The sequence below is a fragment of the Oryzias latipes genome, chromosome 5 (genome assembly GCF_002234675.1).
Source record: "Oryzias latipes chromosome 5, ASM223467v1".
Lineage (NCBI taxonomy): Eukaryota > Metazoa > Chordata > Actinopteri > Beloniformes > Adrianichthyidae > Oryzias > Oryzias latipes.
Window position 1 is genome coordinate 7,559,601 of NC_019863.2, and position 27,811 is coordinate 7,587,411.

The 27,811-nt window shown below is 40.7% G+C and overlaps 3 protein-coding genes across 4 annotated transcripts in view; 2 read left to right on the forward strand and 1 right to left on the reverse strand.

Annotated features, from left to right (window-relative positions):
• The window catches only part of LOC101159406 (semaphorin-3F), a 69,125-nt gene extending 59,057 nt beyond the window's left edge, over positions 1–10,068 (forward strand). For both annotated transcript variants that reach the window (XM_011492622.3, XM_011492623.3), the window contains 9 exons: positions 2,716–2,785; positions 3,296–3,440; positions 3,543–3,765; positions 3,928–4,016; positions 4,775–4,816; positions 5,324–5,481; positions 5,555–5,622; positions 5,719–5,852; positions 7,814–10,068. In XM_011492622.3, coding sequence (XP_011490924.1) covers positions 2,716–2,785; positions 3,296–3,440; positions 3,543–3,765; positions 3,928–4,016; positions 4,775–4,816; positions 5,324–5,481; positions 5,555–5,622; positions 5,719–5,852; positions 7,814–8,242 — 1,358 coding nt within the window. In that variant the 3' untranslated portion in view covers positions 8,243–10,068. The remainder of the gene's footprint in view (positions 1–2,715; positions 2,786–3,295; positions 3,441–3,542; positions 3,766–3,927; positions 4,017–4,774; positions 4,817–5,323; positions 5,482–5,554; positions 5,623–5,718; positions 5,853–7,813) is intronic.
• Positions 10,069–15,329: 5,261 nt separating this feature from the next.
• Positions 15,330–19,207, forward strand: LOC101158659 (guanine nucleotide-binding protein G(t) subunit alpha). Its single transcript, XM_004084384.4, has 9 exons — positions 15,330–15,591; positions 16,819–16,861; positions 16,949–17,090; positions 17,172–17,329; positions 17,407–17,535; positions 17,615–17,744; positions 17,832–17,985; positions 18,075–18,285; positions 18,365–19,207. Exons 1-8 carry the CDS (start codon positions 15,486–15,488, stop codon positions 18,263–18,265), a joined length of 1,053 nt encoding a protein of 350 aa, XP_004084432.1. The 5' UTR covers positions 15,330–15,485; the 3' UTR covers positions 18,266–18,285; positions 18,365–19,207.
• Positions 19,208–20,614: 1,407 nt separating this feature from the next.
• edem1 (ER degradation enhancing alpha-mannosidase like protein 1) lies at positions 20,615–27,811 on the reverse strand. The gene is made up of 12 exons (XM_004084385.4): positions 27,182–27,811; positions 25,389–25,461; positions 25,202–25,305; positions 24,810–24,981; positions 24,506–24,689; positions 24,214–24,388; positions 23,515–23,635; positions 23,266–23,436; positions 23,103–23,176; positions 22,908–23,004; positions 21,820–22,005; positions 20,615–21,737 (listed from the first exon to the last, which is right to left on the reverse strand). The coding sequence occupies exons 1-12, from the start codon at positions 27,664–27,666 to the stop codon at positions 21,648–21,650; spliced, it is 1,932 nt and encodes a 643-aa protein (XP_004084433.1). The 5' UTR covers positions 27,667–27,811; the 3' UTR covers positions 20,615–21,647.

The window sequence follows — 27,811 nt, forward strand, 5'->3', positions numbered from 1 at the left end:
TATTAACTAAAAGCTTTAGATTTTTTTTGAACACTTTGTATCGCTTGGCTCTTCGCATTATGCTTCCAGAAATTACAGGTGTGAATGTGAAATGCCTCAAAGACCGTCTGAGCTAACACATCAAGAACTCTAGCCAGAGTGATGCAACTTGTTCCAGTTCTCTGATTTACCTCTTTTCCTTCCTTCCACAGCCAGGGGTCTGTCAGACTGGCGTCAGGCGGGTCATGAATTTTCACAGCGTTTGCCAAAAGTTAATTTGGCTTTACTGGGCCGTCATTATCTGTCGTTTTCATACAATGGCATGTGAGGAGATTTTGTTCTGTTATCACAAAAAAGATTTCAAAGATTTTTTTTCTTCATGCTGCAGACTGGGAACTTCTTGCATGGAAAACTTTACAATATAAATGTTTTTGTGTTTATGTAATTCATTTCGGTGAGAGCTGAATCACATTGCATCAGGATTTCTGTGGCTTCTCTCCACTTCATTAAAGTGATATTTGAGAAAAATCCAAAGAAAATAAGAGAGTTCTTGCTAGAAAGAAGAGTCAAATTTCACACCTCTTCTCGTTTATATGGATTCCTAACCATAGATAATTATCTAAGACCTGTTCAAATAAGGAATTCCAGCTTTTTTTTTTTTACCTTTTTCCCACTGGCAAAACCATTAAATGCGTGCTCAGCCTGCTCAAAATGTATTTCAGTTTCTCCTGTACTGTTTTTTCCTTGCACTTCCCTCATGAAACCATCAGGAGGATAGTCCGGCTTCACCGCTGGCTCTGCTCCAGAGTCACTGGATGCATGTGGCTTCTATTAAAGCCATGTTTCATCAGACATCTCTGTTTCACTTCTATTCCCTGCTGAGGCTCCGACACTGTAGTTTCAGCTTTGGAAGAGTTTAGATTCAGGATCTCAGTGAGGCTCTGGTAACCACAATTCATGGGAAGCTGTCCCTCATCTCCCCTTCGAAGGAAGCAAAAGTCTCCATCTTTGAGTCGTCTGGGCCTTAGAGAGGTCAAATTTAATATGCTGCAAAAACAGAGGAAAGGATATAGTTGTTCTACGTTGGGTTTTAAACACTTAGGTACACGTTCTGGTAATAACATGTTCTTTTTAGGCTAAATGACTGCTTTTGTTCCTAAATCTGCAGGAATTCTGCCATAACTTGAATGTTTTTAAAGACCCGCTGTGATGAAAATGTCGATGTTCTTGTGGACTTTTTCTCACGAAGCGCTTAATTGCTTTTCTGAATAGTTTTTTATTCAAATCGTGAATCAAGAGCAGACAGGAAAATGCTGTTGGAGAAAGCTTGTAGCTTTGACGTAGAAACTACTACAGCAAGCCACAAACTCCATGCTTCTGATGCATCCACTTGCACACGATTAGAACCAAAAACGTCTTTGTTTTCCTCATCTGAGCCGGTATCTGGCTCTAAACTGTACGGCTGAGTAGCTCCAATATTGCTCACCATTTTTATTGCACCGCTGATGTCAGGTTGGGGTTTTGAGGGGCTGTAAGCTAGCAGGAGAGTGTGTAAACTGAAGAATGATGGGCAATGGGGGCGGGCTTACTTCACACCAACAGTCCCCGCCCACAACTTGGAGGTGAATTTCAAATGAACTACTGCCGCTCTGCAGAAACTGTCCTAGAAAATGACGCAGGCTTTTTTTTATTTCGGCTAAAAATGGCCTAATCATGATTAAAAAACCATTCTTCAAAATATGATCGAAGCTGGACTTTAAGTAGAACAGTTAAGTCGTACTTTAAGGGTCTATGTCATGCTTTTCCTTAGCCTTTCAGAGTAAACTAGATCCATATATATGATCATATATTACCTTTGGCACCATGAAGAACTCATTTTTTTATGAATTATGAGTTATTTTCAAAGCCCTTTTCCTAACCTGAAGACGACTTGATCTGTGGGGCACCAGCTTTGCTCCGACATCGTTTCATGACGTCAGCCTGGAGCGTGTCTGCTTTTTCATTCATCTTCTATTCCGTTTTGTCCCTTTCGGGGTCACGGGGCTGGGGAAGCCTATCCCAGCCACTTATGGTCGAAGGCAGGGGACGCCCTGGAGAGGTCGCCAGTCCGTTGCAGGGTCACACATAATCACACACCCATTCACACCTATGGACCTATTGATGATATGAAGCATGTTTTTGGATGGTGGGAGGATGCTGGAGTCCCCAGAGAGAACCCATGCATGCAAAGGGAGAACATGCAAACTCCACACAGAAAGGTCCCCCATTGGTGTCCTGATTTCAGGTCCCCCCCCAGCCGGGACTTGAACCGGGGGCATTATTGCTGTGAGGCAAGAGCGCTAACCACTGCACCACCGTGCAGCCCGTGTCTGCCTTTTGCAAACAAACAACATCCAAACCTTTGCAAAGATGGACGTGCATGTTGTGGAGTCTAACAAAAGCATTTAGCCGATCACCAACGGCTTGGCGAAGAAAGTGTGTGTATTAGTTAGCTTGGGGGCGGGGCTGGCTGTGCCGACTCTTCCTTTAAGGGCCTGTTCTCACTGGTCTATGTCACAATGTGAGAACTCACTCGTTGTGGGTTGAGAGGGGCTGGTGCAAACATTATAATACGCTAAGAAGCTCAAAAAGTTGATTTTTCATGGTACAGGCCCTTAAAGGCCTGCGATACTATGTGTTTTTCTAATGTATCACTGGAGCTAAATACTATCATTTTGTTTCCATTGTCTCTTTTAGGAGATGTCTACATTCAGCCAACTCAAGACACTAAGAATCCAGTCATCTATGGAGTCTTTTCAGTTTCAGGGTGAGTCCGTGACAGCTCCCCTGCATTTTATCTACCAATTATGTAGACAGATCAAGGCCAAAAGCAGGAAGACGAGTGCACAAATTCCTAGTAAACATGTCCTGATTTAGATATTTGGGGGAAAAATACAGTTAATTTTTCCATCTTCAGAAATAGACAACAAGCACATGCAACCCGGCTGATAAAAACACATGTGGCGATAATGATAGGGCCCCATAACAGGAGCTGCAAACACACTGCACCCACCACACAGCAGCATGAGTCTGTGCTTTGCTGGCTCTCTGCAGTACGTGGGTGTTTGTATGTCAATGTGTCAGACAGCTGGACTCTACTTGAGTCAGTTTGGGAATGCGTTTGTGCACTTCTGCAAGTGGCAGACTGGCTTATGTGGGAAGAAAGTTCCATCCGCCGGCCGGCTGCGCAGAGTCCTCACCAACCTCGATGCAGAGAGCGACTTCATGTGAATCCTGGAGCTAACGCTTGCGTGTTTTTCACCGGTTCCACCTGCAGATCTGTGTTTAAAGGCTCAGCGGTGTGTGTGTACTCCATGGCTGACATCCGCATGGTCTTCAACGGGCCGTTCGCCCACAAGGAAGGGCCCAACTACCAGTGGGTGGCATATGGGGGGAAGATCCCCTACCCTCGACCTGGCACAGTGGGTTAACTAAAACATAACACCTCTTTCAATAACAGAAAGTGACTAACCACAGTCTGACTGACTAGAGGAAGTCTGACACATGAATCTTTTTGTCAATAGTGTCCGGGAGGCACTTTCACCCCCAACATGAAATCCACAAAAGATTACCCGGATGAGGTCATCAACTTCATGAGAAACCACCCCACCATGTACAACTCTGTATATCCAGTGCACAAGCGCCCCCTGGTGGTCAGAACCAACGTGGACTATGAGTTCACCACCATTGCAGTGGATCAAGTGAGAGCTGCAGATGGGAGCTATGAGGTGCTCTTCCTGGGCACAGGTCAGTGCTTTAGGGCCGAATCCGATCTTTACACATAAAAATGAAACGACTAGGAAAAAGAAAGAGATTCATTATTAAACTTCTGTGCTAAATATTTAAAGTAAAAGTGTACTGAAAAATAAAAGAGTTGGAGCTAAGTTTCTTCTTTTCTCACTCTTTCAGATCGAGGGACAGTCCAGAAGGTCATCGTCCTCCCAAGAGACGACCTGCAGATAGAGGAGGTGGTCTTAGAGGAGGTTGAAGTGTTCAAGGTCAGTTTTTGAATCAATCCCCCACCCCCCCGACTCTACTTATTTAAGAGTGACAACTGCCCATACGGGTGGATACACGCTGTTTGGAGCGAAAAAATAGACAAACTTGTTTAGGGCATGCCAGTGACCAGCACGAAATTTTAAGATCCTAGATTCCTCAGTAAGGAATGACACATGCACATTTTTTCCTACGAGCATGCAATGGGTGACAAAACACTCAAAACAACACGTAAGGGTAAAAACATATGTGAGACGCAGACATACTTTACATTTTTTCAACCCCCAAAATCTGCACAAGGAGGCCAATAGGTTGATCAAGTGAAAAGTGCAAGCTCCTTGCATCCAGCCTGACTGTTAGAAATGTGGAAATAAGTGCAGTTTCTGTGGGCATCAAACAGGCGTCCTATGAGTACTTATGTATCACGTGCACACCCTGTGCATGCAGGGGTCAGTACTCACTCCTCATTACCCACTGGAGTGTGGTGTAAGGGTACTGTATGATAGCATCACCCGCAGGGCAATGGTACGTTCCATTTCAATGACATCCCTTGAGGTGGCTGCACGAGCCACAAGGGAAATCCTTCAAATGCAGCCGCACCTGGATCAGCCCTGGATCCGTACCCGTTCGGGTCGACCCCCGTGCACAAGTTTGCATGTGACTAAGGCATCAGTCGCACACAATCTGTGAAGTCTGTTTCCTGTAATGTCAAACATCCTATGTGCACATTTAACACCGACCGGTACGTCTGTTACTGCAGGTCCCCACGCCGATCACCACCATGAAGATTTCTTCAAAACGAGTAAGTCACTGACAAACAGTAGTCATTAGTGAACTTATGAAGGCATTTCTGCTCATCCTGAGAGTCTTGAAAAAAGTAAAAGACTCAAATTAAAAGTAAACAAAAAAGGTTTTAGAGAGATGGTTTCAACCTAAAATACAAATAAGAACAAATAATAAAAAAGGAAACAAGAGAAACTTCCCATTTTACACAACAAAGACCTTTATTTGATGATTAAAAACTTATGGTAATTTTCACAGATTCTGAAGTACAAAGTAAAATAAGGCAATTAATGATCCTTGAAGAAAGCAAGAGAGCATTCAAAGGGTTATTCTAGGTTTCACAGATTCATCGCTGATTATGTTTTTATTTTACAAAAGGGGTAAAATAGTTAAAGATATTGCTGTAGTTTGCACTTTGGGTCTTACAAGTGATGTCATCAACTCCAGTTTAAATAAATATTATAGCAGTTTCTCAGCTTGTATTTAGGTCAAACCATAACGGTCTTTTTGTCCATTTCTATCAAAGCAACAACTGTATGTGGGATCAGTCCTGGGTGTCACTCACCTGGCTCTCCATCGCTGTGATGTGTACGGGGAGGCCTGTGCCGACTGCTGTCTGGCCCGGGACCCGTACTGTGCCTGGGATGGGAAATCCTGCTCCAGATATTCAGCCTCACAGAAGAGGTGAGGAAAACTACGACATAGATGGAAGAGCGTTTCTTTTGTGTGTGTCTGACGGCTGATTTGGTGCCTCCAGACGGAGTCGTCGACAGGACGTTAAATATGGAAACCCCATCCGCCAGTGTAGAGGCTACAATTCCAACGGTGAGCATCCTCTTGGTAACAGGATCTACGCATCATTTTCAGTTTGTAGGCTTTTCAAAATAAAACAGCCTGGTGTTCCTTTGCATTGCTTTACAGCTAACAAGAATACCCTGGAGACGGTGCAGTATGGGGTGGAGGGAAGCACCACGTTTTTGGAGTGTCAGGCTCGATCGCCGCACGTGTCCCTAAAGTGGCACCTGCTGAAGGAAAACAGTGACAGGAGGAAAGAGGTGAGAGCCGTTTTACTGTGAGCTAAACTAAACTAACTAAACTAAAACAAAGAATTTAGTAAGAAAAAAACTACGACAGAGACGGAAAAGTTGTTATCATGAAATTTACTTTGACTCAATTCTTTGTAGACAGCAATAAGAAAACACCAGACTAGTAGCCACAGATTATGAATGAACAAAAGAGGGTGGATATTGATCTATTTACTTTCATGAGTTTAATCATCTATTATTTTTAGTTGGTAATTTATATCTACGTTTTTATTGGTTGTAAACCAACAGAGAAAAACAAATTTTAATTATTATGAGGAAAATGTATGAATATTAAGAAACATTTATGGCCTATTGTTTAGTTTTTCTCATAAATAGGAGTTGTCTCTAATTGTATTAAGTTTTTAGAGTTAAAACTACTTTTCTATTAAATTTTATAATCATATTATTATCATTCAGCGTTTTTGAGGAAGCTATCAACGTGCATTCACTTGTAGTTTCTAAAGCTCCATTAGAATTAGCGTTCTTTTACTTTTCTACCATTTGGTTCTAGTTTACTGTCATGAATACTAAAAAAAAAATAAAAAAACATTTTACCCATTGGAAATAATTGGGACTAGACTTCAACTTTAACTGTTTTGATACATCAAAAACTCCTACAGATTGTGTTATGTAATTTCCTACCCCACCAAATTAAAAGCTGTCTCAATAGCGCCATCATATGGTCAGATATTGTAGATTGTTCTGATGCTGGAAACATGTTTTTAAAATTGGACCGCCCACTTTCTTCAGATGAAATGATTTTTTTTTTTTTTTGTAAAACATGTTTTGGTTATCTATTCAATATACTTTAACTAATCTTCACAAATTTTGATATTTACTCTATTTGGATCACCGCAAATCCAGTAGCATCCCTGATTTGATTGAATCCCTGACAGTTTTCCATAAAAACATAATGCAAATAAGGAGAGGTGTGATACTACAATTCAGCCACAAATTAACCCATAGATGGTGCTGCAAAAGTTGCCATTGCCTGTACTTCTATATCTCTTAAAACTACTCTAGCTAAAGTGTCAAAATTTGATGTGTATGTGTCTTACGAGGCCTTTCTTGTCTATATAAGTTTAGCTCTAGCACCACCTGGTGGTAACTCACAGAACATTTCCCACTTTATCTTTGTGACTTTATATCCGGAATGGTTGGTCTCCAGCTACATTCACACCACCTTCAGCAACACGCGTTCTGTCAATCTCTATGTAAATGTGCGTAAACACTTTTTCAAAACTCTCACGCATACACGTCGCTACACAAGATTCCACGACTGTCTTCAGGCTCATCGTACAAAAATGTGGCAATTGAACGCGCACTGGAAGTCAAACCAGGTAGAACTTAGACCAGTCAGGGACTCACTGCAGTGCCAATCGTTTGAAAAGGAAAGATGAAGGAGAAATGAATAGACTGCGGTTTGTGCCCCGCTGGTATTCTATCACACCAAGTCTTTCATATTTCAGAGTAGAGCTGTGAAATAAAAAGCCTGCAGCAAGATTCACCAGATTTGCCCTGCTTTGGCATTTTGCACAAAATCTCTCCCAACTGTAGATGGCGGACATGCACTAGAAAACAGTAAAAAAGAAGAAGAAGCCCCACCCGGCTTTTCGAGTGTGAACACCATATGCCAAACGCATGTTGCATGCCCGGTGTGAACGTAGCTTCAGGGACAAAAACCTTTTTATCTCTTAACTAAGGAACTTCTTGAGGCATACAAAAACCTATTTCACTAGGATTTGGTATTTATTGAAAAACCCTTTTTGTTCCCTAAACTGCACACTGGTAGCAGCAGCTTTTGAATGATTAATGAAAGCATTTCTTAATTTTATTTATTTTTACCCTGATTTGCGTAGAGTTAGAAGGTCTTTAGATGTAACTGACTGTAGCTTAGTGACCTAGAAAATCCATCCTCTTTTTTGTTCCAGGTCTCCTCAGGAGGCCGCATCCTGAAAACAAATCAAGGTCTTCTGATCCGCTCGCTGCAGTCCTCTGACAGTGGGATCTATCAGTGCACATCCACAGAGAAGAACTTCAAGCACACCCTGGTGAAACTGCAGCTGGTGGTCCTCTCAAGTCGCATGGTCAACAATGTCTTGGTGGAGACAAGCAATCCAGCCTTAGCCCCCTTGCAGTCCAGTCCATGGCCCCCGAGTGCTAACCAGTACAAAGACCTGCTGACGCTCCTTCACCAGCCAGAGATGGATCTGATCAACCAATATTGCCAGAATTACTGGCAGATTGGAGACAGCGGTCTTGGAGATGGAAAGGCCAAAAGCCTGAAGGAGCTGAAAGAACAGAAGAAGCCTCGCAACCGCCGGCATCACGGAGAGGAGATTACTCCTGCTGAAACATGAGGAGCTCCGAATGCAGCCCGCCGCGCTCCAACACCTCCCTTCTAATTTTCTTTTTGACACAAACTCCCTCCACTCCAGCCCTCCGTGGAGCACAGTGACTCCAGTCAAACGCTAGATGATCAGAAAGACAAACCAGAAGAAACCATCAACAGCTTTTCTGTAAAAGTTGGGGGGAAAAAATACACAATATTTATTGTAGGTTGTAAAAAGTAATTCTTTGTACCTATCCAGACAACATGTTTTTGTGAATAGATAAATCTGTGCAAATACTATTGTTATAATATTATTGTTAGTGTTATTGTTCATGACAATGTGTTCTGTTGAGAATATCTTTATATTTGGTGTTTTTTTTGTTGTTTTTTTGTTTTTTTTAAAGAGCAACATAACCCAGGACAGGGGACAAGGAGATCTAAACCTGTCAGTGGCGATCCTGTTGAAATCTAAGCTCAAAGTCAAAGTCAGGCATCCCTATGAGTTCTCACCAGAACTATGTACTGTATATCTTTTCTGTAAAATACAAGCAGAAATGGAAGAAAAATGGCATTTTGCAGTACATTTGATGGGAGTCCGAACACCCCTACACTGCAGCTGTGACACGTTGTGGACGTGGTGAAGGAAAGGCTCTCAGTAGATGATGTGGGCCAACCCTCCTTGCCACAAATATACTTATTCTTTCTATCAAAAAATGTCACAATTTTTGTTTTCGTTTTATGTAAACGTCGCAGATGAGTGTTTTGTTAATAACAAATGCTATTTTGGGATAAGCTGTTATTTGGGTAAATGGTGACACAAAAGCTGAAAACACAACATTGCCTTCTTTTGTCTCTGTGGAGTTGAGATATTCCAGCAGGCAGCTATGGATGAGCAGGAAAGGTTTGGACACGTTAACTGAACAAAGCACCTTCTGTAGCCAAATTAAGGATTTTAACCCTTGTGCTATCTTAGATGACCCCACCCTTACATTGACGTGTTCTCCCTACCATGACAAAGGTGGATAAAGGTGGAAAGATTTCATGTCATCCATGGACACCAGTGAAGATCACAAATCAATGAAGAAAAAAGGTTCAGAGCACTGTCTAGTGGGTCTAGATGACCCAACCCCCAATGTTAAAGTGCCTAGGATAGCACAAGGGCTAGTATGCCCGACATATCATTTAGAATGTCAATGAAAGGTAGACTTTTAAATATATATATACAATCTTTTTTTTGCATTCCTGCCATTTTTATGTAAACATTGGAGAGAAAAATGACACTTTCTTGCTAGCTCACACACTCAAATCTTCAATGTTTGAGAATACTACGTTGATTTTTAATGGTGCTGGTACAGAGCCATGTTGTCCCTCAGTTATTGGTGCAACAGTCTCCTTCAAACTTTGACACAGTGAAATGGCATCGCCTGTTCAACCACCAACATGCTGCTCACCAACCTCGAAGAGAAAACTACGCCACAATCTTCCACAACAGAGTTTCAACGTGCATGCATGTACAGTGTATGTACAGTATATGGTATTTGTCTTCAATGTGATGTTGCTGTGGATGTAAGTGAATGTCTTCTCTTGTTTTAGGGATTATGGATTCTTTTTACGATGGGGAAATGCTGAAAGTTTTGGATGACGGTGATTTTCTTTTCACTGTCTTCTCCGGGAAAAAAAATGAAAATATGTTTGCATATCCTTTAATTATGTGAATCTGTTTTCTTAGTTTGGCTAATTATTGAGATTATGTATGATATGCACAGTTGGTATTAATGTAATGACTTGTAAAAACAATCTTTTTCTTCCTCATTAATGTTGCTAATAAATTAAATCTATATTTTATAATAACAAGTTTTTGTTGTTGCTATTGTTTGTTCCAATGAGCAGAGTGAAACTGAGTGGGTTAAGGTGATGCTAAATGAATTTGAGTCCTGGATTGGGAATTACTGTGTGGAGGGGTTAAACAGTACTCTTACCAGTAATTATAGAGACATCACAGCATTTCAAACCTGGGGTCTGTGGACTTGTGTCTTCAACATTTAGGGGGGAAAATGATCTGTTCGTTTATGCCAAACTCATCCCTGATGTGAAGAAGTAAAGTCTGAAGGAACCAAACTCAATCAATAGGTTGAATAAAGTTGGGTAAATGCTGTCAGGCTGAGAATCCATCTGCATGGAGGTTATAGTTATGCATTTACAATACTGGCAATAAGTTAGGGATTTTGTTGTTTCAATGAGTCCTTTTCCTATGTGGTCTGAATTTTAATGAAATACGTAAAAGTTACCTTTGATATTACTAATAATGAATGAGAAGAAACACAATTTTCATGAGTTTGATATTTATTACCACAAAAATAAGACAATAATAGAGAAGCCCCTCAATAATAAAAAGTGACCATGTCAATAGCAGGTTTTATCACCATTTGCAGCAATAAAAAAGGTCTCCTGCTCCTCACTAGCCTCTGATGTTCTGCGGCAATGTGTTCCACTGTTGTTCCCAAGTGCGACCTGTGGTTCTGTATGGAAAGAAAACAGACTCACTGGATTTGTGTGTGCCTAATATTTTGTGCATAATTGTCTGTAATTGTTGCAATTGTGTATTCACATGTACACTTGAACATCAAAAACATAAGAATACAAAATTCATTGACCCAGGAACAACTTGAAATTACACCGTCTTAAAACAAACTACAAAATCAAATTGGCTCCTACGCATACAAATCTGTAATCAAGCCAGTGGTAATTTTTGGAAGTGGAAGCTCACTGAGGTGGCAGGAACTGTACAGAAACAGAAGCAAACAACAGCACCATATGTTGTGATGCATTTCACACGTGGTGGGAGAACCACACGGCACACAGGAACCCATAATCAACCAGCAGTCCACCACTTCAGCCTCCCACCTCTTGAAACAGAAGCAATAAGATTAACACACAGGAAAACCCGCACAATTACACTATAAGAATACCAGGGGATCAAACACCAAGGATGCTGGGTAAGCCCCTCTGCTCTCTGGGTGTTGAGAAGGACCTGGAGCTGCCTGCTACTGTGGTGATTGGGGACCAGAGCCTTAGCTGAAGGTGCTGTCAGGTGGGGAACGATTCTCCAGTCTCTGCTTCAGCAGGTCCCAGACCTGCTCTATGGAGTTCAGGTCAGGGGTCACTGCTGGTCAAACCAAATGAGGCGCTTCGACTTCCTGAAGCCCACCTGTGAGAAACCTATCACCATGTGTTGGAGCGTTATCCTCCATGAACAGAAAGTTGGGGGGGTGCCGGTGGAATCGGGGGATGATGGTAGTTTAATGATGTCTCTGAAGTAAGAATGTGTAGTAACTGGACCATCTAATAACCAAATACGTTTTGGGGCCGACTGGTGATGCCCGTCCAGACTGTTGCTCCTCCTCCACCAAAGTGACCCCTGGAGACCGTGTTGATCTCAGCGTGTCGCCTCACCTCGCCTTCATCAGCAACTCTGACGTCCATCATTTCTGTGGATGGTGACCCAAACCACCAGTGAACAGGACCGTGGACCATTGCTGCATTGTCCAGGTCACATGGTTGTGTGCCCACTGCAAACACGCCGGTGTTTTGGTGTCAGTGAAGTCACCTGCAACGGTCGTCTGGCATTCCAGTCAAAGCGGTGAAGTCGGTTGTGAATGGTTGGTCTGGAAACCCCCCGTACCCCTCACATCTGGTAAACGGGGGTGCAGCTGTGTGGCATTGTCTAAACTATGTCTGAGGTCAGAGGACCTCAGGTTCTGGTCATGGTTGCGGTCTGTCACTGATGGGGCTCCACTCCTGGTCTGTCACAAACTCTCTCACTAGTTCTGCATCTTGATGCAAGTCTCCTGATGACATTTTGAGACTTACCAAGTCCACTTGCAACATCTGACCGCCTGCTACCAACCTGAAGGCGCTATGACCAGGTGGCGCTGCTCGTCCGTGTTTGGTAATGTGGTGTGTTCATGGCTGTTTAAATTATGAACTTGGAATGACTTGCCAGCAAAATAAACATCCACAGAATGTTGATGTTGATGCCACATTGAAAATGGTTTTCTTTTAGAGTTTTTTTGGTTTTAGCTCCAACAATAGTAAGTATTGAAAACACAAAATGAGGTGTCTCTTATTCCACTGCAATTGCTTCTTTAGCCTGAAAATCTGTAAAGTGAAACAAACACCGTGTATTTACAACATCTACTGAGTTTTTCATAATATCCCTGATTAATTGTGAGTACGGTAGTGTATCTGATACTCTCTTCACCTCCAGAGCATTTTCAGCAAGAACCATTCCAACTATTCCCACTACCATTTGTTTCAAGAGTTACTGTAGATTTTGAAAAAGATTTTTGTTGCCTTTACTTCTTAACCCTTGTGCTATCCTAGGCACTTTAACATTGGGAGTTGGGTCATCTAGACCCACTAGACAGTGCTCTGAACCTTTTTTCTTCAATGATTTGTGATCTTCACTGGTGTCCATGGATTCCATGAAATCTTTCCACCTTTATCCACCTTTGTCATGGTAGGGAGAACACGTCAATGTAAGGGTGGGGTCATCTAAGATAGCACAAGGGATAACAGAGCAGTGGAGTTCCTCCACACACAGAATGCACTTGCCTTTCATTACTGTAAATGTCTCACAATAAAGCTGCTGTTGCCGTTAAGAAAAAAACACATTCTGCTATGATGTTTCCACGTGTTTAACATAAATATGTTGTGTTTTTCTTGGGTCGGTCACAGATCATCATCATTTTAATGTTTTACCTGCTACAGAAGCAAAGCATGTCTGCAGCTGAAACCATAAATGCTTCCTTGTGTAATGGCATCTAAATGATCAATGTTTATAAAAGCTGTATAATTAAATGTAATAAAATCCAAATAACTAAATTAACTGATTATTTTTTATCTAGTCACTCTTGTACTCAAGAATGCTAAAGAATGTGACTTCATTTAAGATCAGTTTGGAGAATCCAGCATCATCTTTATTGCAATATATCTTTGAGAAATCACAGACCAGTTCCTTTATTTTAGTATAAAATGAAGAAACATAACTTAATGTCCTGATCTTTTTTCATGACTCGGACACTCACTAATTCACACACTGACAGCTTGAAGAGATTTTCTGCAATTGGAATCACTTATCCGCTCATCATCGTGATTGATGAAATCACAATGTTTCACCAGCAGTCCTTGGGCTTACCAATCAAATAGTTTCTGTGTTTCCCTGCAAACATACCACCCTTTAATGGCTGTCATTCTCAGACCTGAAAAACTCAACAATCCGCTGATTTTAGTGTGTTGAGGCAGGCTAACATGCAAAAACATGCAGGTCGGCAGGTCAAAGGGAGTCAAGAAACCATTAAATCATTTAGTTTCACTTGTTCGTGCTTTGCTGCAGGGGCACAGGGTTTCTGGGTTTTGGGGCCGTTCTAGTTTCAGAAAATACCCACCGTTGCTCACGTTTGCTATAAATGTTCCATTCATTTTAATTGCTGAATAACTAGCAAAAAATACTGATTTTCATGCAATTTCCTCCAATCAAATGAAATGAAAATCTTTTGACAGAACCCAAATCACAGCCTGCCCTCAAGTTCAGAGCATGCCTCCCATCCCTCACTGCACACTTCTGTGTTTTTGCCACATTAGTGGAACCCAGTTTATCTGCTTCCTTTTACTGCAACAGAAGACACCTCATACCACTTTCTGCTTCGCTTCCTCCAGCTTGTACAAAACTGAGCAGGATGTTTTTAACCTGTTTTTCTGTAATAATCTGGCCCTTGGTCACACATCTCATGCACTTTACAAAGTATCCCTGCTCACTTTCAAGGACATTCACAACCCTGCTGACCTCCTGCACCATCAAATCCTCCTCATCTACCCACTTAACTACAATCTCTGCTGCCATCATTGGTGGAATCCCCCCATTAGCAATGGAGCTCATAGTCTTCCCACATTTCAAATGGCAGCTTGTTTGTTTTACTCTCCAGGAGTGGGGACGTAATGATGAGCTACAGATGAAGGTGATAATGGATGTCTCCAAGTTTATAGCATTCTTTTGTATTTCATTGTTTCTGCAAAGCTTTTTTTGTCTGTTTTTGAATTTACCTTTCTTCTTCTTAACCCTTGTGCTATCTTAGATGACCCCACCCTTACATTAATGTGTTATTCCTACAATAACAAAGGTAGCACAAGGGTTAAAGGCTTTTGGTGATTGCCAGATCGTCGCCTTGTTGAATATTATTACTCAATAACAGTCACTTTCTGGCACAAGACTAGTTAAAAAAAATTATATTAGAATTAAATCCCAGTCGTTTAAAATAATTTCATTATGGCATTCCTTTTCTGTTGAGTTGTTTTTTAAGTCTTTCAAATTTAATGTGACAATGGAATATTGCAGCTCCTCTCTTGGCAAGCAAACAGTTGATCAAAAACACAAAGTTTTTCATGATGAATGAGTTTTTTACATGAATAAATGTTTGTGTTCACACTCATACCATGCATTCATGCATGCATAATTGAAAGTGAGAAGATTAGGATCCTTAACCAGCTCCAGATTGAGGTCAATGAGATCTGTCTGGTGAGACCACAAAGCTCTTTAAGCACTTCACAACTCACCTTTCAGGCTGAGGGATCTAATAAGACGAACTCAATTCTATTTCTTCACATTGAGGACAATAGGAATGGCAGATCTGGTTGCATCTGATCTCCAGAGTAAAATTTTTTGAGTTGATTGTAAATGAACATGAATTTAACATAGAATAAAGAGTCCACTTCATAAATCCACAAACAAAAGATCATTCTGAAATAAAACAGAGATTTAATATTTTTTCTTTGGTGAATTGAGTTTAGTTTTGTTTATCTGTAGGTAAAACCACAAGAATTAAACGTTTTACCTTTACACACTTTCTTTTAAAGGCATCTTAGACTGACATACAGAGATAAGCACTTGAGCCGATGTTCATCTTCCGCTGAGCGCAGCAAAGTACCCTAAAGGTTAGAGTAGGTGTAGTATGTGTTTCTCGTTGCATCCCTGGCCTGTAACACTCCTGTCCTTGTGCTCCATTGGTCACCGCTGGTCAGGTGGGCAGGTGGTGCCCGAAATCCTCTCCTAAGACAGAAAATACTCCAGCATTCTCCAGTGTTTGCTGAGCGCAGTTGACTCATCAGCTGCATACGTTGAAGGCACCGGCCAGGCAGGTGAGCAGCCAGGACCTGCTTCCATTTTTCCTGACACTTGGCTTTTGAGCAGGAGGGTCCAAGCCGGGAAAAGTAGGATGGGGGCCGGAGCTAGCGCTGAAGAGAAACGCTCCAAGGAGTTGGAGAAGAAACTGAAGGAGGATGCTGACAAGGATGCAAGAACTGTCAAGCTGCTGCTGCTAGGTAAAGACCAATAAGCTGGTTTAGTGAAGCAGGAGCCCTGGTGGATAAGATACAATAACTACCAAAACGTATTGTACAATTAGTTTGCCAAATAACTATTTCAGATATTAAGATAGAAAAAAAACACATTCCCCAAACTTTGTAATGCTTTTTAACTGTCAGTTACACAAATCTTTCCAATAAATGTGAATTTTTCATTTAGTAGATTGGAGCAAAAACCTTTACAAACTGTTAAACGAAGATTATCTGTTCAACTGTAATTTTTGCACAAATGTAAAAAACAACGAGAAAAGGGAAGATGCAACATGCTTGAGTCAGATAAAAGCTTAATAACCTGTGTCACTGAATTGCTAAGACACTTCGATCACACAGGACAATCCCCTGGTAATCCTGACACAACAGGTCCTTCAACACAAAGAGCTTAACTATGAAGGGTAACCATGAATACCAATCTGAGCACCCACGTTTTAGGAAAAACAATAAACATTGACATTAATGGAAAACCTATTTGACATTCAAAAAGATTCAAACTTTCGACTTGACTTTCTGTTTTATTTTAAGTGGAATTATTTTTTTCCAAGTAACTTTTTCAATTCTTTTGTAGAACTGTTTTTTTAATTAGATTTCCAAATAATATTTCAGGTTTTCTAGTCTATAAAAATGACATGCTGTCTAGGCAATTTCTCTCATATATGGTTTCCATATTGTAATTATAATACCTCTTTTGGCAGAATGACCTTTAAACATTTATAATCACAGATTTTTAATAGTCTATGCGTGCATTCAATGTGTCATAACTTGATTCACATTTTACTCCATACTCAGTTTAATTGCCTTTCTCGATAATGTAGTTCAGAGTTAGGAAATAAAGATTAGTACAAAGTATGGGGGGTGTTACCGACTGACAAACACAAGAACTAGGTCATCCACATCCTTCATTCAACTTGAGTCTATTTTTGCTCTACATCCCATTTACAGTTCCTCATTTAAGCAAAAAATGCTCAGCTATTACCATTTATTTAAACGTATATAATTCAATCAAAGCTTCATTTCTAATGTATTTTTTACTGCACTGATGCCTGCAAGTGTTCAAATACTTTGCTGAGAAGAGTGACATGATGAGATCTATGAACCAACTAACGAAATGTGTCTGATTCTCTATATGAATACAGGTTTTGCTGGGAAGTCACAGTTCTAGTGTCTCACTTCCTTCTGTTCTCTTGTCAGGTGCTGGAGAATCAGGCAAAAGCACCATTGTCAAACAGATGAAGTAAGATTTGACTTTCAATCAAAGGAGCTTCTTGTCTGTCTCTGTACTCACTGTAAACTGTCCTGTGGCCTTCCATTTTCTCCACAGAATTATCCACAAAGATGGTTACTCGCTTGAAGAGTGCTTGGAGTTCATTACTATCATCTACAGCAACACGCTGCAGTCTATCATGGCCATTGTGAAAGCCATGAACACATTCAATATGAACTATGGACACCCTGATCAGCAGGTAACAACACCCATCCCTGGGCGGCTCAGACCAAATTGCTTGCGGACAGGCAGCTAAACTTATTGTTTTGTGATGCTGCAGGATGATGCCAGGAAGCTGATGCATCTTGCTGACACTATTGAGGAAGGCACCATGCCCAAGGAAATGTCAGACATTATCTTGCGTTTGTGGAAAGACTCTGGCATCCAGGCCTGCTTCGATAGGGCCTCAGAGTACCAACTCAATGACTCTGCTGGATAGTAAGAAATCAGAAGCTCAGAACTGTTCACTTCATGTCACATGTATTGGCCAGTAGGTGAATCTAATTTACCCACAGCTACCTGAATGATCTGGAGCGACTGGTCCAACCAGGCTATGTGCCCACTGAGCAGGATGTGCTGAGATCAAGAGTGAAGACCACTGGTATCATTGAGACTACGTTCGGCCTCAAAGATCTCAATTTCAGGTGAGTTTATAACATCAACATAGATGTCATCGGCCTCTAATGGACATCATAAAAAACATATACCATTGTTTCTGGATAGGATGTTTGATGTGGGTGGCCAGAGGTCAGAGAGAAAGAAGTGGATTCATTGTTTTGAAGGTGTGACCTGCATCATCTTCATCGCTGCTTTGAGCGCCTACGACATGGTGCTGGTGGAAGACGATGAAGTGGTATGAAAAAGTTAGATTTTTCTCTATTGTTCTTTGGCAACAGCCAAGTCTACTTTAGGAGTAATCGGATCTGCATGTTTCTTTCAGAATCGAATGCATGAGAGCCTGCACTTGTTCAACAGTATCTGCAATCACCGCTACTTTGCAACCACCTCCATCGTACTTTTCCTCAACAAGAAAGATGTGTTTACTGAGAAGATCAAGAAAGCCCATCTGAGCATGTGTTTCCCAGAGTATGATGGTGAGGCGTTCATGCTTCATTACTGAGAAATTGTTTTTTTTACATAAAACCCAAATCAAGATTATTTCATTTTGTGTTCTCCTTTGTAGGCCCCAACACTTACGAGGATGCTGGGAACTACATTAAGATGCAGTTCTTGGACCTGAACATGCGCAGGGACGTCAAAGAAGTTTACTCCCACATGACGTGTGCCACAGACACAGAGAACGTCAAGTTTGTGTTTGATGCCGTAACCGACATCATCATCAAGGAAAATCTGAAAGATTGTGGTCTCTTCTAAGAGCCAGACACCATAAGCAGGTGAGCAGAAATGAAGCTGCTGCCACAAAAACTCGGATTCATTTCTGGAGAGTCCAACCAAGTGACTTTCTTTTTGCAGGGTGTTTTCACAGTCCACGGCTTCCAGAAGTCCTTCATCAATTTAACCTAATGGCAGAAGATGGAAGCTGACCCCTTTCAGAGCAGTTCTTAAAAAAAGTGGATACAAAAAACTTATGAAAAATAAATATGAAACAAGAATACATTGAAACTGTTGTGCTCAAAACTAAATTGTAGCTCTGACAGAAGACATCTTCTTCACTGCAACTTCGAGGTCAGTCTTCATTCAGACATCTGTGCAGATTTTAAGATGAGAAGTTTTAGTCAAGCTAATTTTTCTTAAGCTCATCTTTGGAGGACCAGAAGTTTGTAAATGAGACATCTACAGTGTCAGCGTACACTTGTTAGCTGACAAAAATGCAGTTGTGAATAGATATCCAGCTAATGTCTACGTTCTCCTGTAAGCAGCAAGTATACAGCCAAAGAGCAATCAAGACAGCCTCATCACCTGCATATGCACTTCAGCCTCTTTTAGTCTCAAAATTGTCATTAGGAAAGGCTTTTCTATATAAACAACTCTGTATGTTATTTAAAATGCTCACAAAATGATCTTTTGAGAAAAGCGTTAGAAAATGTAAGTTGTTGCAGTCGCTGAAAAGGGCAAATGTATGTAACTAATCAGGTTTTTATTGGACAGTTTGGTAATGTGTTGATCTGTAACACGGTTGAGTTGTAGATGTAGGTAACTTAAAGTTTTAAAAAAAGTATTTATATAAACTTTTGCGCAAATTATCTTGTACAGGAACCGAAGAAAAATTGCACACCTTGGTTAAGATTATTAAAGCTTATGTAGAAAACCCAGTACTTTTTCATTTTTCACAAATTAAAAGAAGCAAATACCTGTGTCTGGTTTATTCTCAGCCATTTATTATATTTGAGGGATCTTTAGAACCATTAATCTCCTAGTCAAAATTAGCCAGCCTCAGAACAAAATCTAACAAAAATTTAGACCTCAAGTTATCTCTCATAAATAAAATAATAAAGTCCTTTTTTTTTAAATTAAGAGCAATATTATGCAAGGCAAAATAGATTATTTTTTTTAAAAAGGGAAAACAAATGTTTTAGGTGACTGAATCGTTTGTTCTGTTGGAAAAAGAAATATTTTTTTTCTTTTTTGATGTTCACAAGCCTTACTAGTGCTTGCATTTTGAGGTTTCAGTTAATTTGCGTTTATTTTTAACAAATTTTCAAAATAACTTAAGAGGAATATGCCTTTTACCCTTAAACTGCAAATACTCGCAGCTGCTTAGCTAAAGTTAGCATAACTAGTAAGTACAAATAACAACAAAAAAGCTGGCAATATGATAAACATTTTATCTAAAAACTCTAAAGAAAATATTAGAATCTTCTTAACAAAACAGAATGAGTTTTTGTGCTCCTTTTTAACTGTAAATAAAATGTTTTCAGATGTTGGTGTTAAGCTAACCTTGAGATATCTAGCATTAGCTTTGTAGTGAACTGAGGTTTCAAAAGTACAACGGAAGAGGAAATGTTTTAGAAAGTTATTAGTTCTGCTCTAGATAAAATAGTTTGTTATCCAGACTTTAAAAACATGTTACTGTTACTGTCCTATCAAAAAAGTTGTTTCAAAATGGGATAAAACGATAATCTATCATAGAAAATATCATCTTGATTGAGGCGCTAGGTTTATTTTACTAACGAAAAAAGGACCAAACACATCAAAGCGGACAACACACATGATGTCAACATCATTCCAGTCCGATGTGTGGAAACACTTTGGATTTCGCAGAGACGTGTCCATACAGTTTTCTAGAATGTTCTATGAATGTTCCCTTTGGATTATTTGGATGTGGAAAAACAACAATGAGCTACACTATAGGAAACTAAAATGTGAATAGATTTGACATGCATTCCTGTTTACTAGAACATATTTAATTTACACTAGATGATCTTAAAAAAATCCAAGGAATCTGGAAAAATTCACCTGCGCAGTTCAGTACCTGCAGACATTAATCGGGTCCCACCTGTTTAAGTTTTGGCTGAAAAGGTCCTCAGGAAAAGAAACTTATACAGTCAACATGTAGTAAACTGATACAGTTCATCCAAAAGATCTGTATAAATATTTTTTGCCCTTTTTCCGCCCGAGCTATGCACAGTTACAGCACTGCTAGTCTATGATTTCACATAGTAATAAAAGCAGCCCCTTACGGGTATAACTGAAGTATATTTAAGTACACTGGTAAAAATGGTATATACTGAAAGAATGATGAAAATTAAAGACATGCAACAATTGTACTAAAAAAAAATAATTTTTAATGAAAACACACATTTTTGTATTTTGAGTAAACCCTGAGCTTTTACTTAACAATTATGATGTGCACTTCAGAAAAAAAAATCATCAATTAGAAACAATGCATCAGACTTATTTAAAAAAATATCTAGGATTTTAAAAGGACACATTCTATGGCTGTTTTGTTTTTTTAAATCAAAAACTGAAGTTTCATACCAGGAGCAGTGCAACATTGTGCATACTAAAGGAATGACATTATCGTTTGATATCATGAGTGTCCTAAAATGTATTCAAAACAATCATTTAATACACAGCTTTGAGACAGACCAAGAAAAATACAAGGCACTTAAGATTCATCCTAAACCTCACACCTTTAGAGTCGTAGCACATCTCTATGAAACACTTTTTTTGTTTAACAGCCCTGGGACTAAACTGTTAACAGCAAAAAGGTCTTGAGGTTAACCTTAGCGTTTGGTTCAGTTAAGATCTTGCAAACAAAAGTGCGTATAGTTTGTTTTTTTTCTGAAGAAGATGGATTTGCCCTTAAACTATCACAATTCTGAGGAAAAACACCAAACATCAACAGTGTTTCTGCTGAAACAATCCAAACATTATTCTTTGTTCATATGAAGCCCTTATGTAAATACACTGATCAGTTGAGCCATCAGCAGAGAGGCACTAGCAGTTAAGACATATTTGAAGAGATTTTCAGGCTATGCATTTAATCTTTGTAAAGTCTGATGGCACAGTTTGCTTTAAAAAAAAAAAAAAGATTCCCAGCCCAGCTGTCATTTTAAAATGCTTTCACACAAAACGTTTTCCAACTGTTTGCTGAGTTGAAGCTGCTCCAGCAAACACCTGAATGGTCCTCCCTTTTGACACCAGCTTTGCCTTTTCAAGAGTCTCACTTCTCTTTCTGGATACAAAGCAGCACATAGGATGGTGGCTTAAAAAATACAGAGGGTCTCTTCTCGGCTCAATAGAGGTGGGGAACTTGAATGACCCTTTAAAAAAAAAAACACAGTTCTCTTCCTCAAAAAAGTCCCACCATGTGGTCGATCTGCTTCATATAGACGCTTTTTAGCGGCAGAGCAAACCGCTGCTCCACTGGAATCCTGTTACACTGTTGACAGAAAAAAAAACCAAAAACCTTTAAAGACTTGTTGCTATAGCGACCAGAACTGAAATGATGGAGATGGGCTCACGTTGCTGGTGTTACTGGGATGCGATGGGTTGTTTGACTCCGTTTCTGACGGTGTTCCCTCCTCGCATGGAAACAGGTCGTCCCACTGCTTTTCCCTGAAGCGCTTGTCTATAGGCACAATGTGACCCTCAGTGGTAAAGATGTACTTGTGGCCAGATTTGTGAAGTGGGTTGTTCTCATCAAAAAGCTGTAATGTAAATAAAAAATAAACCGTAAACATCACATTTTAAGAGAAAAACAGCCGTAAAGACCCACTCAGATGAAAATCCTGGTTTTAGTGTTTTTAACTGGGGCTGGGTTGATGAAAGTCGGATAATCAATCTGAATCGATCCAAGCTTTAATAAATCAATAATCCATCCACAAAAGTAGAGGTCAACGGGCCCCGGGCCACCCAGACCCAGCAGAGTTCTCCAGGAACCAACTGCCATCAGCCTGAAACTACTATACCTTCCAGGAGCTATCAAGGCCCGAGCCTGCCACATCTACCTGAAACTATCTACACCCAGTTGAGTTCTCCAGGAGCTAACTGCCCTGGAGCTATCCTGGCCTGAGCCTGCTTCTTCCTCTGGGAATTGGCTGTTCCAGCGTATTTTAGTGCAGCAGGTCAAATTTGAGGTGCTTCATCCTTCTAGATTGGTTCTTTTTCACTGCATTGAGGTTAACAAACCTGTCCTGCTCATTTAAGCTGACTGAGATACAGTGGAAAATGGCCTCACTCTATGCTGCTATTGGCTTTTAAGTGGGAAAACATAGTCCTACTACCAGATGTGGAACTTGGTAGTAGGGACATTTTTTGAACCCATTTTTGAACACAACTTTGGACATTTTTGAAGGAAAATTTGGCCCAAATTCTAAATAAAAATCCTCCTGAGATCTGGCTGCATGGCTATAGAGCTCCAGTATTGCTATTTGTGTTGCACTGGTCACAGTCCCAAACACAAGATGACACATAAGAAGAGAAGTTCTAATGAACTCCTGCTGCTCTGCAGAAACTATGTCGTTTTTATATTTTGGTCTGAAAATGATGGGAGTGGGGTTTTTTCTTCTAAATGCCAATCAACCTCAAATCAGTGTGACGTGTAAATTACCAGGTAAAGGTATTTGCAGGTCTCACTGAGGAAAAAGCTCTCCATGCGATCTTCTTTGGATTTCTCCACCACGTGGTGAAGAGTTGCATATCCACATCTGAGGGCACAATGCAGATTAGCCAAAGTCAAACTCATAGATGCACTTAAAACCTTTAAAAACACAGGACTAGTGATGTTCAATGAAAAACAACAGACCGGACTTTGGTGGTTTGTTCCAGGCTCTGAAGAATATCCATTCCAACGTGCAAATAGAAAGGGTTTTTGGTTGCCTGCGTAAAGGCACCACAAGTCTTTACTAAACCCAGAGAAAACATTTATGAGCAAACAACTATGTTGCAGGACAAGTCGGTGCAGTTACCTGGTACAGCAGGTAGGTCGACTCCACCAGCTCTGGCCTCAAAGGGTAGAAGTGCACGTCAGGAGCCTGCAATTGCCAGTTATACCTCTCCGGCAGAGCTCCAAACCGCTTCCAGATGGCGTAGTAAAACGCGTGCAGGCAAATGGCATTATCAACATCTCCGTTCAGCACCTGCGGGGCGGAGCAGCAGTCCCCCTCATGAGCCTCGGCACAGACGGGCAAACGCTTCACAAAAGCAAATGAACGGACCTGAAGTCCAGGGAAAAAGGCTTGAAGGGAATCGATCCAGGTGTTGATTATTTCCCCGCTGTTCATGTTCACGTTGACGTAGAGAGGTGGGTCTCCCTCTCCCTCATTGCACAAATCTCGCCTTGAAAGTAGAAATTCAGCAGAGGGACAAAAGTCTGTGAGAATACACAGACTTTTGCATTGAAATGGAAATGATGTTTTTGGTTGGTTTGATATTTGTTTATATACCGCAAATTATATCGTTATCGCAATATTAATCACCAATATCGTGAGTTTTCCCTCATATCGTGCAGCCCTAGTATGCATGCTAATTTACTGCATGGCCAGCATACAACAGATGAGAACAAACCTTTGACTAATTTTGGCCATTTTAACCATGTTTAATCACGTGTTTTTTGAAATTGCACTGTTGCTTTTTAAATAAACTATTATTATTACAGGAAAAAACAGAACCAATTTGAGTTAAAGACACAATCATTTTCTATAAGCTGCTATAAAGCTGATGGTGGCAGATTCAAAAGTAAAAATATATATATCAAATATCTTTCTGAATCCAGAGTTTAGCTTTTAAAATCTTTCAGCTTTTACAGCAGCTTTGCATTTTATTTCAAAGTTCATTTTATTTTTTTTCAAAACTTCAACAAACTTTCACACATTTGCATAACCACATTGGTAAAAAAAATAAAAAGTGGAGCTCACCCTCTTCTCAAGTGGTTCTGGATACTTTCATAAGCAGCTTGAAACATCTGGTTGTCTTCCTCCTCACCAAAAAGGATGTATGACTTCAGCAAGTACTCATAGAAGGAGTCCATGCCAGCCCCAAGACCACTCTGCTTTCCAACCCACTGGCCCGTTTGGATATTAATAACATTTCCTACAAAGGAAAAAAAAAATAAAAAAACTTGTTTGCCCCTGACGACAAATCAGGAAGAGGCTTCAAGAACCGGAAACAGAAAGACTCAGGCGGGCATGAAAGTGATCTTTAACTCACCCAACAGACCCGTTTCGTTGCTTCTTAGTCTCCACAGAGCTCTGACAGCTCGCCGCGCTACCCATTCGAACGTCGAGTCTCCAATCAAACGGCTCAGAATCCCAAATTCCACCAGCAGAGACCCAGCTCCTGCTGTGCAGGTCTCATTGATGCTGTCGAGAGGAACGCCAGTCTTCAGGTTGACCTGTGTTCACGGCACACTCACTTTACTGAATGATCCGCCTGCGGTGCCTTTCCACAGGCACCACACACTGCAACAGGGATATTTTTTTTAACCAGTTTTGATGGCTGAAAGCTCACTCACCCTGGGGTAGGGAATGCCTGTGTCAGTGTGCTCAAAGGCAGGTAGCAGGCGGACAGCCAGGTCATGGGCCAAATGCAAGAGCTCATTTTCATAACCTTCAAAGTTCACTTTCCCAAATGGCTGCTTTGGGTCAGTCAGGAGAATGTGTGCTGAGATGAGGCTTCCCAAAATCCTGCACAAATGGAAGAGAAGACATTTATTTTTATATCTAAAACGATTCAGTTTGATACAATTATGACAACATTTAAGTTTCATCAAAAGCCTAAGAAATAAACAATAAATTGTCAAGCTTAATCAAGACTGCCAGATATGCTTTCCAGAAAAAAAAAACCACACTGACAACGTCTAGTAGTACATTTCTTCAAGTACAAGTCCAGAAGCGAGCTTGGTACCTGATGTTTGCCTCAAAAACTTGCACTGTAGAGTCTTTGTCAAATGACACCGTCTCTATAACCAGTTTGACGGCTCTCTGGAACTCCGACACATTCCCCAGCACCTGCATGAGACCAAACACCTGGTGAGCGCCAACTGAGCTGATGATTGGGCAAAAATAAACCATTTGAGGATCAAAGAAGTTACCAGGAGGGTGTCCAATGTGTCGATGAGGGTAAGAGAATAATTCCCCAAAACATCGTTTATGTTGATGTTGGATCTGAAAGAAAAAGAGTAAAACAGACTTGGTGGTATGGACTTGGACAGGCATAAAAGGCATGATTCTTTCCTTTGAAGAAAAAGAAAATCTATGCATAAACTAAGTCTGGAGAGTAATTCTGAACTACAGGGAGGCATTGTAAGAGTGCACTGAACAAGTAACTTCTAAAGACAAATTCCTGTCATTGTCCCCTAAATCCTCTCAGGGCGGGACAGGGTCTATCCCAACACTGACAGAAAGGTGGGAACCACCCTCAACAGACAAACAACACAAACACACAAAGCCAAATGACATTAAATATCCTGAACTCTCAGTATTCGAGATTTCCTTTACATTAGTAGAGATGAGAGCACAAGCTTGATACACGTTCTTCCAACATTTAGACAACCGGAGACGATCGCGATGGCAACCCAAAGAGCAGCTGGCCAATGTAAGCTGAGCAGGGGGGCCTTCCAGTACCAACTTTTAATGTTAAAGGCACTGTTTTAGAAATTGGAGTAATATGGATTGAGTTATGGGGCAGATTTGGTGACGGGACAATAAAAACAATGTGTAGACTTTATCTTAAAGTCTACTCCAATCAACTTTTGATATGTTATAAAAGTGTTCCCAGTGGCCGTTTAATTTTTTTTTTTTTATTTGAGCCAAAATCAAAAATCCTGTCATTTTCTAAGAGATAGTTTCTGCAGAGCGGTAGAAGTTCATTACAAATTACATCCAGCCGTACAGCTTTGAGCCAGATTCCAGCTCAGACCAGGAAAACAAAAACGTACATGGATCTGGTCATCAAGTAGTGGATCCATCAGAATAAGGCGGAGCGGGGATCTTGTGAGCCGCCCGTTGCCGTAGTAGCTTCTACATCACAATTACAAACTTTTTCCATCTGATTCCCAATGGATTTGCATATAGAAATACAGTAGGATAAAAAAAACTATATAGTCAGCCACCAATTGAGCAAGTTCTTCATCTTAAAAAGATGAGAGGCCTGTTACCATAATTTACAAATAAATTCTTTAAAAATCAGATTTTTCTTTCTCATTTGTCTCTCATAGTTTAGGCATACAACTTTCTAAGTCGGAGAATTTCCACAATTGGTGGCTGAATAAATACTTTTTTGCCCACTATACACAAAAACAAAGTTTTAATCTCTTTATTTACTTTGTGTATGTGTATACACACACACACACACACCCACACACACACACCATCACAAGAAAAATGCTATAAGAACTTGTTAAAAAAAAAAACTCCAAAATCACAATTTTCCTCTGAGTGGGTCTTTTATAAATGCCTCTACTATTGGTGTATAAATAGGCTTTACTGGGAAAGGTACAAATAACAGTAAATTATGTCTAAAAACCTTTAGTTTAGGCCATTTTCCTCTTCTTTTTTGTAAAGAGCCCGCCCTTTAGAGATTATGTTTAAGAATTTAAAGATCTCCACTTATGCTCCTTGGATTTTTGCATGATGATTATTAAAACAGACTGATTTAGTTCATTAACTGTCTGTTCTGACTTCAAACCTGACCTTCTTTTGGGTCTAGTTCACACAAAATGTTCAGAGTGACAGCTAAACATGAACAGTCAAGAGAAATCAGAACCGTGGCCGCTCTGGTATAAGTGGACCGGAACCCACAGACTACATGCAGACAGAAGCGGTTCGGGTAACCGACAGTGAGTCCGGCAGTGTCGTGTGCAGCCAGCTGATCATGGAGACTCACGGGTTTAGCGCGTCTGGACCTCTCCCTTTACAGTCAATCGGATTCAGCTCGTCCTCTGGAAAGGCATATTTCATGTAATTGTCGTATCCGAAATAAAACATTTCTCTGGCCATTTCTTTCATTTGGCTTTTGAGCGCGTCCGGGAAGGAGCTGTATCTCCGGGCGTACTCGTCCTCGCTGCCATCGAACAGTCGAAGGTAGGAGGACTTCTTCTTCTTCTTGGGGGGCTCCTCGCCAGCCTTGGCGCAGGTGGCCGCCGTCTCCTCATACTTAGGGCCGTGGATTCGTTGAGACCAAGAGCTACCCTTGGAGGACTCAGTGGGGGTTTCCTCTCTGAACAGCAAGTCTAGTTTGTGTAAATTAAAATTCAAATGGAAGTTGAAACCCAAGCTAAGGTTCGGTCCCAAACCGAAAGCTAGCCACAGGACGCAGCTGACAGAAAGTCTCAACACGACCAAACCAATTACTAGCGACCTCCATCGCATGTTTGCCCCAGGTCGAGCTTTAAACGCATAATTCAGGTCCACGTACCTCAGAGAGGTTCCAGAACCAACGCTGTTTCGGTCTAAATTACAGGGAGTTGATAGTATTTCGGATCCACATAGTTCCTGTCAACAAAGCGGCCCCTCC